General features: G+C 32.9%; 1 protein-coding gene across 1 annotated transcript; it reads left to right on the forward strand.

Moving 5' to 3' along the window:
- Window positions 1-1,549: 1,549 nt before the first annotated feature.
- Window positions 1,550-20,667, forward strand: LOC114286428 (uncharacterized). The gene is made up of 9 exons (XM_082896745.1): window positions 1,550-1,778; window positions 16,953-17,476; window positions 17,522-17,932; window positions 18,320-18,728; window positions 18,864-19,218; window positions 19,319-19,582; window positions 19,721-19,811; window positions 19,900-20,295; window positions 20,383-20,667. Exons 1-9 carry the CDS (start codon window positions 1,550-1,552, stop codon window positions 20,665-20,667), a joined length of 2,964 nt encoding a protein of 987 aa, XP_082752871.1.
- Window positions 20,668-23,545: the final 2,878 nt, after the last annotated feature.

A 23,545-nucleotide genomic window follows, 5' to 3' on the forward strand; every position in this document is an offset into this window, starting at 1 on the left:
AAAAGAGAGTTTTTTTTTTTTGGTAGTATACAGGGAGCGTTCTTTTTTTTTTTTTTTTTGGTACCATAAAAGTTCTTGATAGTGATTGTATGCAGGGAGCGTTCCTTTTTCTTCTTTTTTTTTCCTTTTATTTTTAAATGTGACATTCTTCATTTATATAATAGTCTCCACATTGCATGTCTATTTGTGTCAAAAATTACAATATGAAATTTAAATTTTAGTACAAGTCTTAATTGTTTATTTTTATATTTATTTTTTTATGACAAAACACAAGATTTAATATATTATACATCTAACAATAACTCATCTAATAAAATAAATATGAGTACAAAATATAAAATAAATTTTAAATGGAGAAAAAGAACCTTCACGCAGAAAAGATACGAGTCTCCACATAGGGAGTAAAAAAAACTCCACGTAGAGATGAAACCTCAGCCGTTGTTTTATATGAATAAAAATAAGTGAACAAAAATGAGAAAATAAACAATAATAAACAAATAGAGAGAAAAATAAAAATGAGAGAAAATATAACTTGAAGTAATGTTTAGTGGTGTTGAAGTAATGTTTCACCTCTAGAATTCCTTCTACCCTACAAAATATAAATTGACAAAAATGAGAGGACTGGTTTTTATAGGAAAACGTCACTTATGATATAAATGTTACTTATAGGAAAATTTTTCTTTTGACTCCAACAACTTCCTTCCACCAAGTGTCCGCCTAAACAAATTCAAATAATCAACACAAAAATAAAAGCAGATTAATTTAAGAAAATCAAATCAACACTGAAATATTACCAAAACAAAGAAGAAGAAATATGGAAAAAGAAAAATTTACACTTACCGTGCACAAGAACATGATGTTAATGGTAATAAATAATGAAAAAAGCATAACACAAGAGTTCCATAGACAGTTATGTCAAAACAAACCAACATTCTTTATGTGTTATAAGCTTTTTTTTTCTTAAAAAGCTAAAAAATCCAAAACATAATAATTATTTTAACTCATATTTTAATTAAAAAATCAATAATGATTGTTGGATTACAATTGCTGATTACTTAAATAAAGTTTTTACCTCATAAGTAATTGTAATTGAATGAGTTAAAATTCATATAATTCTTTTAAAAGTAAAATTTGATATAAGTACATTGTTGATATTTTAATGTTTTTTGTTTCATTGAAGCAAGTATATGGAGACTGTTCCAATTATCTTCTACTGGGGGGAAACATAATTCGGGATCTCGATGAAGATGTGTCATATGATGTTGAGCCGAAAGGGATATATGGGGTGCAACTTGGCACCACGCTTAGCAATTTGGAGGAGATGTTCATGTCCAAGGTAGCATGTTACGGCAAAAGTGTCTGATTAAACTTCAAATATAGATATCATTATCGCTAATGGCAAGCAATCAGCAAATACAAGATATTACCGATCAATGACGATGAGACATTGAACACCGTATTAAGTATCGGTGCAAGTTTCCAACCACCAAATTGTTTGGAAGTGTACATTGATAAAGAGGTTGTACACAATATCCCGAATATGACACAGATGGATTCTCATCCCTTCATTACATTACTTACACAGGGGATTGACACGACAACATTTCGGTCTCCTATGTATGCACCAGATCAATGTTATTCAGTGGGCTACACACAACAGATATTTGAGGGCCATGGTGTGGAATCAAGTTCACGTGGTGGATATGATTATGAATTTCACAATAACACGAAAGATGTGCCCACTTGCAACCATCATACCACTCCAGTTGAAGTTGCTGGTAATATGGAAGAAATGGTGAACTATGTGCTATCCCTAGTATGATATCTTCAAGAGGTGCAGGAAGTTCACAAGTCTTTTTTGCATCTTAATTTTTTTATTTTATGAACAATGTCTTCAAGAGGTGCAGGAAGTTCACGCCGTCAAAGAAATCCGAAAGTGTGGCTACTACCTCCATTTACTTATGACTATAAGAGCGAAAAATACTCGAGTCCGAAGGATTATTATGTTGGTATCCGAGCAGAATGGGTATTCAGGGTAACAGAGCAAGAAGGATTGTTTAATGATCTACGTAACTTTGGGGCAATGGTACCTCATCGTCGTTCATTGACCATGGCTAGACGAAATGTGAATAACTATGAAAAAGCAGTTAGCATAATTAAGAAGGAGAACAACAGAATGTTGATGCGGAGATGGCGACATTTCATACTTCAGCTAGCCGCCGAAATGGCAGAAGCAAGCAACAGAGAATTGACAGTGACTGAGCGAAATAATGTCTTAAATAATGAAAAATATCTCTCTGACTATTACATGTCAAATGAGGAATGAGAAATCAAACACCTTTATATTTCATATATGTTTGTATATTGTGTTGTATCTTCGTTACTGGAGTGTAAGACAATGTTGTTGTTTATCTAGCTTACGGATGTATTTCAACTCTTTGTTATATGAACCTAAAGTTTATGAAATCACTACATTTATAAGTACACATGTCAAGATTCGTTACGAATTTCTCTTCCTATTGATAACTCATGTATAAGCATTACAAAGCCATTACAATGAATGAAAACGTTTGGTCATACATGCAACTAAGTTCATTTAGTATCATCATTATATTCCTCATCAATAATACATGAAATCATGAAAGCTTAGTTCAATTAGTGTTCTTCAAAACAACAATAACGAAGAGAAAACAAAGGTATTTGTTATTTCTAGAATTACAAGAACTATTCAAAAACTATTTAAATTTCTCCCTTCATTGATAAGTCGTGGATAAGCATTAGAAATCCATTACAAGATAAATGGTTTGGTCATTCATCCAAACAATTTCATTCATTATCATCATCATCTGACATCTCAATATCAGATTCATACATAGCATCCATGCTCCAGGTGAAGTACTGGTGCGCATCATCCATTAACCCATCTTCGGCACGCTCATTTGCGGTCTTCATTAGTTCGGACCTTTGCAAACGTTGAGTCATGTGATTAACTTCGTCGCGGATACTATGCAATGCCCTTTGCAACAACTGTGGAGTGTCAGTTGATATACGCATGGCTAACCGGCGAGGAAATTTAATATTAACTTCATGACATAGCTCAACGAGAACGTTTGCACGAGTTTTGAGAAATTCCTACTCAGCTCTCATGGTATTGATGGCGGCATGTGAGTAACGCAAATTTGGATTTAATGGGTATTGAAATTAATCTCCATCTACAACCCATTGGCGACCCATTGCTGAATATAGATCAACCACTGTATATCTCATGATGATATTGCTCGAAATAGCTATAAAAATTTTGTTGTGGTATGATGCGATATTTATACCACATATACACATGGTAGTTGTATGTTTGAAATTATTGTAAACAACTATGCATCAAAGTTACCACGTCAACTTTTATGACCTGAACAACTATGCATCAACTTTATAAGAGTTATCATTTCGACTTTTATTTACTACTCAGTGCCTATCTGAAGGTTTTAAGCAAAGTTTAAATCCGCTTACAAATTTAATTTCACTTTTCCGCTTACAAATATAATTCAATTTATTTTGTCTTGATAATATATTTAATTTCACTTTTCACCTTACATATTTAATTTAATTTAATTGGAGAAATTTGACCAATTTAATTTCAAGTTAACTATGTGTTGATTTAAGTCGGTGTTATTCTTGTCTGCATAGCTAGTTTTTATCTGTAACACTTTCAAGTTCTATACATTGAAAAACCCATTCATTCTAACTCTACTACAAATTAATCTTCAATACATTCTAACTTTATAATATTTTCTCTTCAAGGTTTATGAATCTATTTGGAGCTATATAGGGTGGCTTTTTAAACACAAAGGGTCTAATTGTTTTGTTGTTTTGTTCTTTTGTTCTGACACCCCCTCATCCCATTATGAATTGCAGAAATTCACATGGGCACAGTAGCTATGGTACGATAATAAATTATAGCTCGGCACAGTGATACGTCCAACATTTCTCAGTGATGCAGTGATGCAGTGACTTTAACAGACGTAATAAATTGTATGCTTTGTTTTTTCCTCAGATGTTATGTGACTTTGTGCAGCGATGCAGTGATGCATGTGACTTTTTTCCTCAGATGCAGTGATGCATGTGATGCATGTGACTTTGTGCAGTGATACAGTGATGCATCTGACTTTGTGCAGTGATGTGGTGATGTATCTGACTTTGTGCAATGATGCATTGATGCATCTGACTTTCTGACTTTGTAAATTATATACTTTGTGAATTTTTTCCTCACATGCAGTGATGCATGTGACTTTGTGGAGCGTAACTTAGATGCTTTGTTTTTTCCTCACATTTCAAAATTCATCTAAGCCACATTAATACGACCACATGGCAATAGTGTTGACAAATTACTATATAAAGGACTGAAGCAGTGATGGTAAACACACAACATTTCCACTCAGTTCGCCCTAGGAAACTACCGTTCATCTATTGAGAAAAAATCAAATGGAATATAGATTCACGGCAGGGGATAGGAATCGCAGAGGTGAGTGTTTACGACGAGGAAGAGGAACGGGAAGGGGACTCGCAGGGGATAGGAACCTCGAAAGAGGTGAGAGTTCATACCGAGGAAGAGGAGTGGGAAGGGGGGAATGGCAATGCTGAAGATGAAACACCATTTACTTTGTTAGATGCCTCTTGTGCTTATCATGATAGGTTTGGGAAACGACAATTTGTCATGCCCAAGTACTATGGAGATCCATGTGGTTTCGTGGAGGATCCATCTGATAATCAAACAAGATTTGGTTTAGCAGACGCTAGACTTCTAAAGTGGCCCGCACTATTTATAGAGCGAGTGCAAATGGAAAGATTATGTCGGGAAAATCGACTGAATGTGCCGAAAGCACGTTCAGTTCAGATCCAAAAGGAAGATCCAGATAATGTTGATGACTATGTGAAAGACTTCGACGTGAGATTTCTCAAATGCGTCATAGGTCAGCCCGCGATATAAAACTATCCATACTTAAGTCGGATGCCAAAAAGAACAGAACATCACCAAATGTTGCAGCTATCAAGGCTATCAAGGATGATCCTGCACTTCTCTTTGACCCTGAGCTCTCTAATTGTTCGGACTCTGAGATTGTTGATTTGAGCGAGGATTAGGCGTCTATCTGTTTACTAAATTATATTAGGTTATTCATAATTATGTGTTGCGTGTCTTAAAATAACTCTTTCGATAATGAGTTTGTGAAATGTTTTCTAATATTTGTCTATGTAACTGTTAAGTATTGTACTCGTCGCTTTATTTTATATTATATATTATGTTGAATGTTTCCACAAATTATTTATGTGGGATACTTATGTTTGAACTAGCTACAGCGTTCTAAAGTGTTATGAGTGTTATAGTCATACCTTTATTTTGTTTTCCTGTTCGTTGTATATGCTGTGTGAAGTTTTATTTAAATATTTTGTGGCAACAAAAATTTAAGGAAACAACAAATATTTAGTTTCGAAAATTCTGCAAAAATAGGCTTAGTTTGGGAAATAAATTAGTATAGGGGCTTAGCTTGAGAAAAGCCCCGACAAAATCTCTCCGAAACTACGCAAAATGTTTTCTGGAAAGGTACGTGTCTCGAGGCCATTATTTTCTTCTTTTTTTAAAATTTTTTATTTGTTGTTTTTATTTTTGTCCATCATCGATCTTTTTTAAATTATATTTGAATTATATAAAAAAATAAAATTTTATTTAAAAATTTATATTTAAATAACAATTTAAAAAATATCAAGTAAATTAAGCAAATATTTAATTTATATTTTTTACACAATTCACTACTCTTTAGACAATGCATGCTGTTTATTTTTTAAAAAATTTATGTATAAATTATTTATGTAAATATCAAATTGATCTGATAATCGTACATATAATTTTATCATTTTTTTAAAAAAATAATGGATGCGAAACATAATTTCAAAATTACATAATTTAATTTTAAATATTAAAATAATAAATTTTGATAGCTAAGATTGTTTATCAATACGATATTTTATATGAATAATTTATATATAGAGATCTACAAGATGACTGAGCGAATTATAGAATGTGGATTGAATAATAATAATAATAATAATAATAATAATAATAATAATAATAATAATAAGCAACAGTGGTGGAGCGGTTGTGCTTATAAAAGCGTGGTTAGGAACCACGATTTCCTTTAAAACCGGATTTTGGTTAAAAGTGTGGATGTTAACCACGCTTACCTTGGTCAACAGTAAAAACATGGATGCTAACCACATTTTCTGGAAAAAACAAATTTTATTTAAAAGCGTAATTCGTAACAACGCTTTCTATACAAATGAAATTTCCTTAAATGCGTGTTTTGTAACCACGCTTTCTTAATTAAAAGCGTGGTTTGTAACCACACTTACGATTTCACCAATTTTCCGCGCCTGGACCACAAAAATGGTGAAAGCGTGGTTTAAAATAGCGTTTCAGCTTATTTTAGAAATTCCATCTAAACCAGGCCTAATTTGAAAAGGACAAATTACACTATTAGTCCCTATAGTTTGTGGCTTATGTCACTTTAGTCCATGACTTTTCAATTGTGACACATTTGACCCTGAATTTTGAATCTTGTTCCAAATAAGACAATTGAACATGCCAATGCTTAATTTCAAGGGCAAAATTGTCAATTTAATAAAAATATAAACTAATTTGACAAAAATAAATGTCAAAAAAATATTTTAATTTTTTAAAAAATTATTTCTACCCACCAAAAATAAAATTATGTAAAATTGATAAAAAATAATAAAAATTACATGATTAATTTTTAAAAATTAATTTTACATGATCATCATCTAAATATATAATAAAAATTAATTTGGTAAAAAAATAAATAAATATCTAAAAGATTTATCGATTTTATATAATTTTATCTTTAGTAACTAGAAATAATTTTTTAAAATTTAAAAATAATTTTTTGACATTTATTAATGTCAAATTAATTTATATTTTATCAAATTGACGATTTTGCTCTTGAAAAATCCAATAGTATTTACAAATTGTCCTTATTTGGAACAAGATTCAAAATTCATGGTTAAATGTGTCATAATTAAAAAGTCAATGACCAAAATAACACAAGTCTTAAACTATAAGAACCATTAATATAATTCATGCTTTTGAAAAATAAGTTGATATTTTAGCTTATTTAGGGAACTCTCTCAATTTATCAGCCATGTTATCCCATTATTGCCAATGAATAAGGCCAACATGCCCATCAAAAAGAAATCCAAAAGGGTCATGACAAAGCCAATTCCAAATGATACACTGTTGTTGCCAAGTATAAAGTCAATGACGTGTAATCAAACAAAGAAAACTTCATAACAATAGCAAAATTGTTTAAGACACTCTTTCCTCAACTCTCTTTGTTCCCTTTTCTTTTTTGATTGGTCACTTATCCCCACCACTCTCCACACACATGTGACGGGTGGTAATTGGAGGAAAAGAAGAAAAAAAAAATGATCAATCAAAAAAGAAAGAAAGTCAAAGAAGGTGAGGGAAAAAGAGTCTTAAACATTTTTAGAAAACAAATTATGTACGGTTTGTCTGATACATATAATATTATTTAATAATATTATATTTGTTACCAATTTAATAACTTAGTTGCATTGTTTTATAAGATTTCCTGTCTTCATAAAACAAAGTTTAAAATGCCAAACTAATTAATAACCGTGTTCATTGTTCAACCATTGAAAGCGTGCAAATATTGAGACATAATAATGACTATTTTAGTAAGCAATATTTTTAAAAAGGTTTAGTGTATCAATGATGTGATATAATTTAATAAGTTTTTAGTATTTATAATGTGATTAATGAGTGGGATCAATAATAATATTATAATTAATATTAATACATTAATTAAAATATATAACACCACCACAAATATCCATAATACGTGTTAAGAATGTATTAAATGAGATGAACTACCTTCACTATATAGAAAGTTAAGATGGTAATAAATGTCCTTGAATTGTTATTTTCTGAGTAGACCAAAGTACCCTTCTTTATTTTTTGGCTATAATTCTCTGAATTTTAGTTTTTGTTTAATTTTTTTTCATCTACTTTTTTTACTTTTTATTCGGACACCACATGCTCTTATTAACAGCCACATATATATAATTATTTCATAAATTAAATTAATCAAACTTTTTTTTTAATTGAAAGATATTAAAAAAAAAATTTGATGTCAACATAGAAATTACTATAAAATTAAACACAAAATACACACGAATGGACACAAATTTACATGATTTGTTAGTGGGTTCACTTTTAAAAAATTTATCAATTCATATATATTTTACATATATTTTCTGTTATATATTATTCTTCAAATTTTAATATTAAAAATCTCACTTTTAAATCTACATGAATTTTTTTTTATTAATTAAATATTATTCAGTGTGTTTAGTTTCAGTTTTCTGAATTCAATTTTCTAGAAATTGGAGTTTTTTTATTTTTCATGTTTTTTTATTTTTAGTAAATATTTTTAAAATTTAAGTAATTTTTTTACCTTTTTAGATGTACTTTACTTAGATGTATTTAAATAGTAAAATATTTGTGAAAAAATATTTTTAAAAAATTAATAAATACATAAAAATATGAAAAATATACTGAATTTTTATATTTTTGGTATTTAATAGATTTTTTAAATATTTTTTTCACAAATATTATACTTTTTAAGAGTATGTATGCTAAGTGTATCTAAAAAATTTTATAAAAAAATTGCTTAAAATATTAAAAAAATTTAGTGAAAACAAAAAAATACGAAAAACGAAAATGTAGAATTTTTGAAAACCAAAACCAAGCAAAGTGATTAATTTTTTGTTTTTTGGGTGATCATTAACACTATTGCAAACAAAAACATAAAATTGTGAAAATTACAATATATATATACTGATAAGAAGGGTATTTTAGTCCCCTTAAGAAAAGAATAATTTTCTTTAATAGAATACATTTATTATGTTGTCAACTCTCTATTATATTTATCTCATTTAATACATTCTTAACAAGTATATTAATGTTGTATTTAGTTGAGGGATTTGGGAAGGAATTTGAAAAGAAAAAGGAAAAAGGTGTGTAAAACTATATGAAATGTAGGTATATTTTTTTCACATTTCACCTACCTTTTTCATTTCCCTTTTCAAATCTCTCAACCAAATACAGCATAAAGGTATTTGTTAACAAAATGCTTTTAAAAAGTGCCAAAACATTTGCTCAAGGTGTTTCACTTTGTTTCTTCCTTGAAGCTGACACATATTCTCGTAGTCAAGATTGATACCTAAAATTTTACTAAGCAACAGTTGATTGAGATTTAGATAGTTGTTAAAAAATTGTTTTCTTGAAGCATTTCATTTTGTTCCTTCCAAAGAGTTTTGTACACATTTTCTTAGTCAGCATTTCAATGTCAAAGCAATATATAGTGACAGAAAAAAAAAAAATATATATATATAGAGAGAGAGAAGAGAGAGAGAGAGAGGCATGGGTGTTTGTGCTATTTATTTGTAATATTCCCTTGATAACAAGTCCTCAAGTCCCAACAATGGATTGTAAAGATGCCCTTTTGTCTTTGGTGAACACAACCAAACATGGCGTAGTGGGGGTGAGCCTATAATCAATCAAAATTCACTTATTGCAATGAAGAAAGATAGAGAAAACAATAATATACACACACTACGAATTCCCCAATTCCTTCGGGTAGATGTGGGAGTGGGGACGGTATTATTAATTTTGCTTGCCATTTTTGCCAATATTGCCTCTTTTTTTTTTTATAAAAAATAAAAAAATAAAAAAACAGATTTGTCAATAATGTTTGGTTTCTCCATGTTTGTCATTGTTTGGTGAGGAAATTTATTGTGCACACCTTGAAAAGAAAAAAAAAATGTACATATAATATATATTCACCTACTTCTGGCGTTGAATTTAAAAAGAATCGATTTTGAATCTTTGATTTAGTCTATAAAGTTACTATGAAGTAAGTTTTTATAAATTTCACAAATATGAGTCGTTTAGAATTTCATGAGTACAGTCTTAAAATAAAATCTTAGATCATCATGTATCTTTCTTTTCTTCACATAGGGAGGAAAAAAAGAAAAAAAAGCTATGAAAAGTAAGACTAACTTTATTTGACATTCAGCTATAATATGGCAACCTTGACAACGGAACAAAAAATCAACTGTTAAATTATTTAAATGACCCCCAATGAGAATAATGAAACCTAAAATAAAACACACACACACATATATATATATATATATATATATAACAAAATTCACTTTACCCCATGTGATTTGGTCTCCAAGTATTTTACTCCCCTATAATTTAAATATAGGCAGAGAACCTGTTTATGATTTTAGACTAAAGTAAAAATAAAGACAAAATTACCTAAATATCCCTATATTATATTGTCTTTCTCTCTTCTCACATAATTTTCTATCTTAATCACATTTTTAACAAATTAAATCATGAATTAAACTAAAGACCCTGATTTATTACCATAAAATTAAATTAAAATATTTTTGGTTTTTTGTTTTTGTTTTTTGTTTTTTATTTTTTATTTAATAATTTTTTTAATTAAACATAAAATTGTTATAAATTAATCTAAACACCTTAATTTATTAACCATAAAATTAAATCATAAAATTACCATAATCTACGTTTTAATTTTTAATGTAATTTCTTATTTAATAATGTTTTTAAAAAAACATATATATAACAAATTAAATAATAAATTAAACTAAACACTATAATTTATTATCATAAAATTACATTATTTAATCACGTTTTAAATTAAATATATACGTATATATATTTAACAAATTAAATCATAAATTAACCTAAATATCTTAATTTATTAACATAAAATTAAATCATAAAATTATCTTAATTTAATTTTTAATTTTTAATCCGATTTATTATTTAATAACATTTTAAATTAAATATTTGTATAGATATACATATATATACACTACAAGAAAATACATTTTCGGCGACCAGTTTTGGCTACCAAAACAAATTTAGTAGCCGAAAGTGTGGGAATTGGCTACCAAAATTAATTTTAGTCGGGAAAAATCAACTTTTTAGCTACTAATTTTTCTTAGTAGGGGAATGCTAATTGTTGGCGACTAAAATAAATTTGGTAGCTAAAAATACTACAATTGGCCTCTAAAAAAAATTTTAGTAGCTAAACATATCTCCATTAGCGACTAATTATACTTTTGGTAGCTGTAAACGCACCTTTACCCACTAAATTGTTTGGTAGCCGAAGGGAAAGAGAAAATTTTGTTTTTGATCTTTGGCGACCAAACTTTTGGTCGCCAAAACTATCTTTTCAGCGACAAAATCCATTTTAGTCGCTGTAGACGCACCTTTGCCTACTAAATTTTTTGGTAGCCGAAGGGAAATAAAAGATTTTATTTTTGATCTTTGGCGACCAAACTTTTGGTCGCCAAAACTATCTTTTCAGCGACAAAATCTATTTTAGTCGTTGTAGACGCACCTTTGCCTACTAAATTTTTTGGTAGCCGAAGGGAAATAAAAATTTTTATTTTTGATCTTTGGCGACCAAACTTTTGGTCGCCAAAAATTATTAAACAAAATAGTTATTTTATTTTTATTTTTATGCAAAGGTTGTCAAATCTTAACAACAATGACATTTTATCCATGGAATTTGACTTTTTTTTTTTAAATGAGAACAATAAAATTTAAAGAAACTTCTTTTTTAAAAATAAAAATGAAAATGAAACATGCTTATTAAGTAAATAAAAATGAATTCCCATTAGTAGTAGGTATATGAATAAAACAATCAGATTTATTGAATTAAGTGGTAAAAGTCATGGCTAGTTGGCTTTATTAGGCTATACTAGAATCCAAATGGTTTATCATCTTCTAAAATTAATTTAAGGTTTACTTTAATATAATAAACTAGTTACAACTGCATAATAAATTAATTAAATCTACTTGACACATGATTTCTTCATCTGTCTTTATATATGACAAAATATACATATTAAATGTTCTAAATTTCTAAATCAAATTGATTTGTGCCTAGTTAATCATGCAGGAGTCCCCCAAAAAAATTAAGTATATTTTACAATATCTATATAATAAGACAGAACGGTTTTTGAAAAAAAATTTAGAGACAAATGTCCTACTAAGACATTTCAATGACTATGATTCATTTGTCTATTTAAATAGATGGTTGAGATGACCCCTTTAAATATATATCAATCCCCTTCCAGCACCACTGTTCCGTTTGGGAAGTTCAACCTAATGAAGTAATGATGGTTGGGGATAACCTTAAAGATGATGTGAGTTCTGCTCTATTTCTCTCCCCATCATTTGCACCATATTTGTTAAGAACATTTTTGATTCATTTTGAGGTGCTGTTTTTGTATATATGTATTTTTTAATTTCACATTGTTTTATCAAATTTGTTTGAATCAAAACATGCTTTTGTGTACATTGAAGCTCCTTTACTTGGTGTTCGCAGGTTGCTTGTGGGAAACGAGCGGGAGCATTTACATGCTTGCTTGACGAAACAGGGAGGTATGATTCTCCCGAATACACAGATGTGGAATTTCAGCCAGATTACAGCGTGTCTTACCTTGCCCAGTTTGAATTAAAGAAGATAATAAGTCAATTTTCTTTAATCTCAAATTTTCTTATATTTGAAGTCACTCCGTCCGTTGCACCACCACATAACTTAGGCATAATGCAGTGTACTGATTACATAAAATATTCAAAATCTGTAACATTAGTGTCTCCCTTCATCGGTAGAAAGAGTTCATGCAGCATTTCATAAATCCTCTCATAACAAGGGTGGATTTTATCAGCAACATAACAGTTGTGAGTTTCGCTATTAATATATCTCTGCAAATGTGTGTGTATATGTATAAGGAATTTGGGGATCCTGGAGAAGAGAAAAAAGAAGAAAAATGAAACATTGTTTCTCTGGAAATGTGTGTATATATATATATGTATATATCAATCGACCTATGTATTGGAAAGAAGTGAATTACAGAGTTGGGAAGACAAAAGCAAACAAGATTTTGATCGCATTTGACCGTTTCAAATCTGGGACCAACTTGAAGGCTTCCCTGTGTTTGAGTTTGTGTTTGATTTCTTTTATTTTTTTATTAGTCCTATGGAACAAAAAAAAACTTCTCAATCTCATCTCTATTCTAATTCATACCCCCCAATTTTTTTTATTAAAATATTGAACTAAATTTTGACAATAATGCGGTAATATGATTATTATAAATAAAATTGTTTTTTATATTAATTTATTTTAAAATAAGAAATTCACAATAAATTTTTCTATTTGTATAGTATTAGTCTTTTAAAAAAATATCTACAATATTGAATTATAGGGAAAATTTTGAAATTATGTATTTGCAAAAATTTTGACATTTTGACATTTTGAAATTATGTATTTTGAAAAAAATATTAGGAAAAATATTTAAGATAATTAAAAATTTATAATTTATAATTTTATTACTTATATTTTTATTTAAATATAATTTAAATATATTTGTTATGTTACGGTTCGATTTGCTCACCGATTCGATTTTTAAAACATTAATGTTACAAACTTTGTAACATTTACTTCTATTTTCTTTTAAGATAATCAATTAATATTTTTAATTTTATTTTTCTATCACATGAACCATTGGGCAACATCTAAAAAAACACCTATTTTAAAATAATTCATTTTTTCGAGCCGAATCTAACAAATATATATGTTTTAAAAATTCAAAATAAGCAACAAATATTTACTATTTTTTTTGTTATTTTTTATCTTTACTGATTTTTTTTTTGAAATTTTAGAACAAAATTATAATTTTTCGATTTGTTTTGTCGAATGAAAACAAGAAATAAAAAAAATTTCACGTTTTTACCTTTCGCGACCAAAATTGTTAGCAGCCAAAAGTGTGTTTTAGAAATAATTTGTTTCGGCGACTAATTGGATTTTCGTCGCCAATTAATGAACTTTCACAGACTATGTTTTTGGTAGCCAAACGTGCCACGAAATTGTGGAGGGAATATTACTTTTTCTTCTATTTGCATTGTAAAAGTATCCCAGTTCCCTCCCTCTCACACTCCCGCCTCTATCCCTGCTCTGTCTCCATCGCAAGAGTTGGTGTATCATCCCCCACTCCCTCCCAGGTATCTCCCTCTCTCTCTCTATATCTCCCTCTCCATTTCGTAAACATCTCACACGGCCTTTCCGTTTCAGTCTTTCTTTCTCTCTCTCTCTCTCTGTTTACACACACACACGAATCATAAATTCACAACATTGATTCCATATATACTCGATTATTTTCCCAAATCATATGTACACTCACGCCTCTGCCCTCTTCTGTACAAGAATAGTCTCCATTGCCCGAACTCCCCCGAACTGGATCATCCCCCGAACTCCCTCCCAGGTATGTTTGAATTTCGCATCTGTCTCTCCCTCTCTCTGTATCTCCCTCTCGATTTGCCTCAGTTTCTATCTGTCTCTGTTTACACACACACACACACATATATATATATATATATATATGCGTGTATATATGCATATATATATATATATGTATGTATGTGTGTGTGTGTCAAAACACACAGAATATGACATGTACGAAATGCCCTCAATTAGGGCATTGTTATTGAAATGTGATTCAAATTAAAAATTAGGGCAATGCTTGGGGTGAATCAACCCATTTGCTACATAAACTAGGGCAAAGTCTTGTAGTAGTAGTACATATAAAAGAGGAATTTTTATGGTTTTTAGTAAATATACTAGCGGCTCGTTGCTTTTGGATGCCTTGTAACGATGTTGAGGAATTTTTATGGTTTTTAGCTAGATATACAATTAAATCATACATATGGATAGCATTGGCTAGCGTAACTGTTTGCTTCTGTGCTATAAATAAGCATGGTAGTTTGTGGATTGATAGCATTGCCTTGCCTTGACTGGATAGCATTGACTTGTTAAATTCTTGGAAACTACTTGGCACACATGATAATTACATGTGAGTAATTTTTAAACATCATTACATAAAAAAAGTACAAGGAGGCTGCTTTTTGTATGGGAACTTAGGAGAATATAACCTCGATGCTTCCATTTTAGAAGTATCGGAAATTTATGATGCTTGCATCATGGCGGCATATTGCCCATGTTGCCTCCTTAGTAATTTAAGTCCATATTTCCAAAGAAGGAGAAAGCTCGTTTATGCCCAAAGCTTAGGTTGGAAATGTGTGAACATGCATTTGCGGACATGCACAGTTGCCATGTAGAGCCAACTGTTGGAAATGTGTTTTTGTCTTTACTTTTTTTTTTAATAAATAACATGTCATGCACACACATTGTGAAGAGCATGACATGGTTTTCATTATTTTGATATATCATTCTATCATTGACCATATAGTTTCACTAGTACTAGTGCTCTACTAGTTATGCTATCTAGTGGTCCAAAATTACGGGTCATTTATTAAATTAACTTGTTTTAGAACTAATCGTGTCATAAAGTTCCACCCTAAAATGTCATGACTAATGCAATTTTTGCTAATCCTGTAGCACAGGATTGTCATTCAGGTTGGTTTTTTTTTTTTTAAATGGATATTAATTATTAGCTGCTTTAGGTCACATATTATAATATATGTTTGTGGCCACTGTTAGTGCAGGACTAGTAGTACTTAAACTTGCATGGATAGGATTTTGGAGTTTTAACTTCCCACGGTAATTATGCTATTTGTAAAATGGGCTTGTTTTTTTGAATTACTACTTCCATCAATTAAGTCATTAGAATAGTTTTACTTTAGGATTATCAACACTCATTGTTAGTGAAGGCGTAAATGATAGCATATGATTGAATTGCTTGCTTGGACACAGTATGAACAGCCATTTCCAAAATTTTCAGGAACTGGAGTCTGAAATTCATTTTTTTACTTTTCCTTTTCAACTCATTGTATGATAAATTGTGGAAACTAAGAGATTGCATTGACTATTCACAAGAAATGCCACTGTGATCCCAAAAGCAATATTATTAATGCAATTTTTGGTGAACATTCTCATTATTTAGGTTCGATTATTAATAAGCATGATTAGGTTGGTTGGAGGTGCTATTAGAAATCCTCGAAGCCCGGTGGAACATCTGTAAATACTTCTTCGTCTAAGTCTTCACAGAGTAACGCATTCGTCATATCTAATTGTTAAAGAGGCTCAATATGTTAATTCTCTAGAATAGGGCACATGAAGAGCTTTCGAAAATGGCAATGCTGTGAATTTCAGTTAATTTAAGTGCTTAACTAACTTGCCATGAGACAAAATTGCATGCTCATAGCAGCAAGTTTTTCAAGAGTATGTCATATCAGAGAAAATCTACCTTGCAGCAAACTTGCCTCCACATCGTCTGGCTTATTTATTATCATTTCCGCAAAATGTGCTTTAAGCCGTATGAAATGTTCATGAGTACTGTTAATGCTTCTATTCTGGATTTTCACATGACTTTGTAGATACATCTCTCATTGATAACATCTACTATGCTTCTATTCTGAAATGTTCATGTGTGAATATGCATTTGCGGACATGCACAGTTGCCATGTAGAGCCAACTGTTGGAAATGTGTTTCTGTCTTTACTTGTTTTTTTTAATAAATAACATGTCATGCACACACATTGTGAAGAGCATGACATGGTTTTCATTATTTTGATATATCATTCTATCATTGACCATATAGTTTCACTAGTACTAGTGCTCTACTAGTTATGCTATCTAGTGGTCCAAAATTACGGGTCATTTCTTAAATTAACTTGTTTTAGAACTACTCGTGTCATAAAGTGCCACCCTAAAAGAGATTTATGTGACAAGCCAAACAATGGCTCAACTTGAAATGCGTGTTCTCATGGCTTCCTTGGTTAATGTTTGTGTGAGTTGTAGGTGACAAAATGGACAAGAGTTGGATGACGATAAATAATCGGTTGACAAGTAAAGAGTATCAACAAGGGGTGAAGTCATTCCTTGATTTTGCTACGGAAAATTTAGGCGTAGAGGATGAAATTAGGTGTCCGTGTGTCGATTGCATTAATGGCACAAAATATAGCAGACAAGTTGTGTGGATGCACTTGATCCGAAGAGGCATGGCATCTTCGTATCTAACTTGGGTGCATCACGGGGAACATGTTCCCGTGTCTCGTCCTAGTGTATCAAATGACCAATATGGAGGTAGTGGCGAATGTATGACAGATATCGATGATCCGCCCATTGATGAATTGCCTACTATGTTGGAAGAAATTTATGTGAGTGGTCTTATGAATGATCATACCGACGAGGAACCTAATGGTTTGGAGAGGGAGGATTTGCATAAGTTCACTAGGTTATTCGAAGATGCACAACGCAAAGTTCACCCAACATGTGAAAAGTTTTCTGTGTTATCATTCGTCATTAAGATGCTTCATGTGAAGGTGTACAACAAATGGAGCAACAAGTCATTCGATATGGTTATGTAGGTATTTAAGGACATTCTACCAGAATGTGATCCAACAGTTCCATGGACACTCTATGATGCTAAGAAGTTCTTACGTGACTTGGGTTTGGGATATGAAACAATTCATTCGTGCAAGAATGATTGTGCACTATTTTGGAAGGAGAGTGCTAATTTGGAGAAATGCCCTACATGTGACACGTGTAGATACAAGTTGAACGATGATGGTGGTAAAAAGATTCCACACAAGGTATTGCGGTACTTTCCCTTGACACCGAGGTTGAAAAGACTGTATATGTCCAAAAAAACAGCCGCAGATATGAGATGGCACAATGAGAAGCGTGTGGATGATGACATCTTAAGGCACCCGGCCGATGGTGAAGCATGGAAGGACTTTGATAAGCAACATCCGACGTTTTCTGATGACTGTCGAAATGTAAGGCTAGGGCTGGCAACAGATGGTTTCAATCCATTTGGGAATATGAGCACATCATATAGCATGTGGCCCGTAATCTTAATGCCTTACAATCTCCCATCGTGGAAGTGCATGAAAGAGCCATATTGCATGATGTCATTGCTTATTCCCGGACGATCGGCACCTGGAAGAGACATTGATGTTTACTTGCAACCACTAATAGAAGAATTGAAGAATTTGTGGGAGCATGGTGTGCAAACATATGATGCATCGAACGGGCAAATTTTTAGAATGCATGCAGCGGTAATGTGGACCATAAATGACTTCCCTGCGTACGGTAACATGTCAGGGTGGAGTACAAAGGGTTACTTGGCTTGCCCTAATTGTAACAATAATGCATCGTCTCAGGGATTACGAAGTAAAATAGGGTATATGGGTGCTCATCGCCACTTGCCTGAGAACCACACTTGGCGAACAAGTAAGCTCTTCAATGGTCAAACGGAGCATAGGTCCAAACCTTTGGAGTTATCGGGGGACCAAATACTAGAGCAAATTGATTCTGGGACTTACAAGCCGTATGGAAAGCACCCACAAAATCGAAAACGACAAAGGAATGAACATCAAAATTTGAATTGGAGCAAGAGAAGCATTATGTTTGACTTGCCCTATTGGAAGACGTTGAAGCTTCGACACAACCTTGATGTCATGCATATTGAGAAGAACATATGTGACAATGTCGTTGGGACACTTTTGAGCGTAGATGGAAAGAACAAGGACACGGACAAAGCACGCTTAGATTTGGAGGACATGAAAATACGTAAAGAGTTACATTTGAAGAGGCGTTCTAATGGGTCCTTTGAGAAGCCTCTCGCATTGTTCACATTGTCAGTGAAAGAGAGAGAAGGCTTTTGTGATTTCTTGAAATCAATAAAGTACCCTGATGGCTATGCAGCAAATATCTCCAATTGCGTAAACGCTCAAGCTGGAAAATTATCTGGCCTCAAAAGTCATGACAGTCATGTCCTTATACAACGACTTCTTCCAATTGGGATGCGTGGCTACCTGAATAAGGAAATTGGAATGACACTTTTTGAGTTGGGAAATTTCTTCAAACAATTGTGTTCAAAGACATTGAGGCATTCAGATTTGCATAAATTGGATGAACAAATCGTACTCATACTTTGTAAGCTTGAGATGCTTTTCCCGCCGGCTTTTTTCGATGTCATGGTCCACTTGGCAATTCACTTGCCTCGAGAGGCTATGCTTGGAGGCCCAGTGCAATATCGATGGATGTACCCAATTGAGAGGTATTAACTCAGCCCTCGTGTTACTGTCAAATTTAAGTTAATGCTTTACTGCTGATATAAATATTGCAGTATAACATTGTTATGATGCTTGCAAAATTAGGTTGCTTGGCCGTCTAAAAGGGTTTGTGGCCAACAAAGCTCATCCTGAAGGTTCTATTGCCGAGGCTTACATTTCCAAAGAATGTACAACATTTTGTTCAATGTATTTGGATGGAGTTGAAACATTGTTTAACCGCCCAGAAAGGAATTATGACATGGGTGACCGTGGCCTAGGGTTGGCGGTATTCACTCAAACTGTACGTCCCTTTGGTCTAATGACAAGGGCGTCCCATGTGTCCGTAGCTGAACGCGAGTTGGCTCATTGGTTTGTCCTACACAATAGCACAGAAGTGGATAAACACGTACAGTATGAATCCTTCAAACGTATTTATAATGTTTTTGTTGTAAATTGATTAGTCTTTATCTTAGTAAATAGTTTTTGAATCGCATTTCTTGTAACTAGGGAGCACAAGAACTTGTTACACCAAAGAGCCGGTGCGTTCGACATCGAAAACAGACATCGGAAAGAATTTCCTAAATGGTTCAAAGATCATGTAAGCTAGTATTCTCATATCCTACCATAGATCGTACATTACGTAAATGTTACGCATGCTAGTAACATGACACATGTTCTTTATGTAGATGAATGAATTGCGGAGCCAACATTCCCCCGAAGCAACTGATGATATGTGGTCATTAGCCAATGGTCCTAGTGGCTTAGTGAACACATATTCAGGATGTATTTGTAATAGTGTCCGTTATCATATTATCGACCGTGACAACCGTCGGAAAAGTCAAAATAGTGGATTAGTCGTGGAAGGGGAGCATGAAGGGCAATTGATACACTTCTATGGACACTTGTGCAGAGTGTGGGAACTGAACTATTTGTTCACACGTCGGATTGTATTGTTCCAATGTGAATGGTTTAACAGCGGTAATAGTAGAACTATGCGTGTAGAGCCACATTTCACAACAGTTGATGTAACAAGTCGATGGTACAAAGATGACTCATTTGTATTACTAAGTCAAGTTGAACAAGTATTCTATGTTAATGACACCAAATTAGGTACCAGTTGGAGAGTCGTTGAAAAGTTTCAACATTGAGAAATTTGGGATGTGCCGGAGATGGATGTCGTACAACCTGATGATGTGTTCCAACAAGAAGAAACCACCGAGGTTGTACCTACTATGGCTATTGATGATGATGTGGCTTTGCGTCGAGATGATATTGATTCTGAAATTATTCCCATGGAAGTTTTGCAATCTGTCAGAGGGGTAGAAGCCAAGGGTGTTACAGATGATGCCTTCATCTGTGATGATGAAGATGGATTAATGAGGGAGGGTGACGACACAGACGAAGAATATGACCTACAAAGTGATTTTGATACAGATGTTGATGTAGAATTTTGAATTTGGTCATGCTTTACTTCATGCCATAATTTGAGCAATGTGAATGTTCAATTGGTGCACAAATGCAAAGGAAACTCGAAATAATGAAGGGGGATCTATCTTCGTAAATGTCAATAAACTCAGAAATCAATGTGTGTTTAAGGCAGCTAATCGAAACTGAAATGGGTGGAGTTTTGCTGTGGGTGTACCCACTCAGTGCAGAAGTGCAGTCCCTGGACCCATGTTTTTGTTCTCTGCCATTCTATGTTTTTTTCCTCTGGTTTATCTCTGCCCTGCCTTTGCTGATCTGCCCTGGAAGGGTTGCTGTCCAGAATGTAGTGGGAGGCATTTTTGGTGTATCTTTGGTAGTGAAGTTTATGGTATAGCTTTGGTATCTAACTGCTACTTACTGTGTCAAGTAGAATGTTTTCTGAGGGGGCCTGGAGTACATTCTGTGGAGCTGCTGTCAAATGGTTGTCACTAGGTTAAATGTGGTGTTTTGTTGGGCTGCTGTAAATTGAAGGGTGCTGGTCTGCATCTTGTTTGGCTGCAGCTATGCTGGTCAGATTGTGAGTTGAGCCCAGTTAAACCTGCATTCATTGAAGATCTGAATGGTTGGTGTATTTAATGGTCAGCATGGCAGTTTGTGCAATGGGTTACTATGGGGTGTGCTGGTGGAATGTAACTGAATGGTGCCTTTTGGTGGAATGCATCTGATATAGGAAGCTCTGAGAACATCAACATTTGTTTGGCTGCAGCTATGCTGGTATGGCTGTAAAGCTGGTTTTGTCTGGTTGCTGCTGCAACTGTGTGGATGTTTTTAGGTTCAAGTTTGGGGCTGCCTCTGCTCTGTTTATGCTTTGTTGTTGCTATTTTATGGTTTTGTAGATAGAGATTAGAATAAGAGTTAACCATGAATAAATGAAGGAAGGGTTAGTTTGGAAGGGTTAGTTTGAATTCAATTGTAATATGTATGTGTACAGATTTTGAACAGTCTGGCTTTGAAATGCAAAGGGTCAGGTACTGAATCCTCTTTTGCCAGTCTGATATGCTTGGGATTATAAGTTTGATAAAATCATAGGCCATCATAGTTGACAATAGAGATGACAACTCCAAGAAAATTCTAAGGACCACCAAAATAAATATAGAGGCATTTTGGTACCCACTAAAACTGCCCACATAGGGCATATCAGCTTCCACATTAGGCATATCAGCTTCCACATTAGCCTACTTAAGAATCCAAAAGAAAAAGATACTTCTTATTATGAAGACTAAAAAAAATTACTCTCAGTGCTCATAGGATTCAAAACCTTGAATTACGTAACAAAGTTGCCACAGGTGAGAAGCTCATTAGAACTCTGGTTTTAAGAGTGTTAGAAGAATCATTTTTGACAATCAAATAACTCAAATCTCTGAAAGCAGGCTTTCACCACTTTTAAAGTAAAGCTAGTACTAGTAGTGAAGTAAATACAGTATTCTATTTCCACGAAACTTCTTTCCAGATTCACTGAATGTATATTGTAGTTACAATTTTATCTTAGAGTTACTTTCCCAAGCAACTGGAATCTTTTCAATATAGAATTCTTAATCCAGAAAAAAGAAGAAAAAAAGTACATATAAAGAAATTCCAAGGGATAAGTATCAAAATGGTAGAAACAATAAATATAAGTAAACAGCACTATGAGGATACCTTATTCCGGGTAAATAATAAAGTGACATTATATGTGTGGGCCACCGCTTCAAAATTTGCAGGGGTATTTTCTGTGGATGTTGCCTGCACCCAGATTGCTGAAAGCAGGAGACTCACTTGGTGACTACTCAATCGGAGGGCAGTCAGATCCTGAAGAAGATTAGATAGATAAATCACTCGAAAGAGATCATTAGAAAAATGACAATAATCACAGTAAGGCAAAACCAAATGATAGATTGTGTTGCAACTTTCAACGACTTGTGACATACTGCTTTTCCATTGACCATAGCATTCTTGAAACTAAATGATCGACCACGAGATGGACATTTTATAGATTGAGTCACGCCATTATCCAAAACTTGACTGACTTCCTCCTTGGGTTTGTCATTGCTTTCATCCTGAATCGAGAAACTTCCATTCTTTATCCTCTCTGAAGCAATTGGCGAAAACCCCAGGAGAGCTTGTGCAGGTCCTCCATTACGAACTAACCAAGGACAAATAAGAGATGGCATAAGCACAATAGAGAAAACATGGTGTGCCCCTACTCTTGTTTCGTGGTCTGGGTGGGACATTGCTAAAAGTAACTGGTGAAATAGAGCATCAGGAAAGGCCTGAAGCAAGAAATTATGCCGCAGGGTTAGATGATTTTTATAAACTAAAAACATAGCAACATATTGCTATATGAGGAAATCGAATCTTGCCTTCTTGTTATACGAAACATTAGGAATGGAAGAAATAAGTTGTGCAGTCCGATAAACAGCGAATATTGTTGCTTTAGATACAACAGCATTACTTGGGATGTTCTCTAGTGCCACAGCCATCATATCAAGAATGGGCCCAGCATCGCCAACCTGTTAACAACACAATTGACATTAAGTTAAAATCATGCACCAAATATGGAAGTTATATTACACCAGCTGGTATCATATTTTAACCTGTCCCTTCTCAAGTTTACTTATTTCAGTAATGTTAGACAGAAACCACCACAGGGAGTTTTGTGTTTATATTTGAACATGAGGGAGGCTATGCGCACATGAGCCAAACCACAAGAGGGTATAGTCAAAATTTCCTTTCTTTTTTCCTTGTGTTTCCGAAATATTTCTGTTTCAAAGTTGACTGAAACAGCACACCAAAACTAAATTTGATCCTTGCTCACGGGTTTACTTCTTAATAGTGGATTGTTGAGATTTTATGTGTTGTCTAAGTATG

The sequence above is a fragment of the Camellia sinensis genome, chromosome 12, assembly GCF_055761805.1.
Source record: "Camellia sinensis isolate YWXY chromosome 12, ASM5576180v1, whole genome shotgun sequence".
Lineage (NCBI taxonomy): Eukaryota > Viridiplantae > Streptophyta > Magnoliopsida > Ericales > Theaceae > Camellia > Camellia sinensis.

Coding starts and splice junctions, on each gene's coding strand:
- LOC114286428 (XM_082896745.1), top strand. CDS start 1,550: ATGGATTCTCATCCCTTCATTACATTACTTACACAGGGGATTGACACG. Junction 19,812..19,899: donor CTAAATGGTTCAAAGATCAT/GTAAGCTAGTAT, acceptor TTCTTTATGTAG/ATGAATGAATTGCGGAGCCA. Junction 20,296..20,382: donor TACTAAGTCAAGTTGAACAA/GTATTCTATGTT, acceptor GATGTGCCGGAG/ATGGATGTCGTACAACCTGA.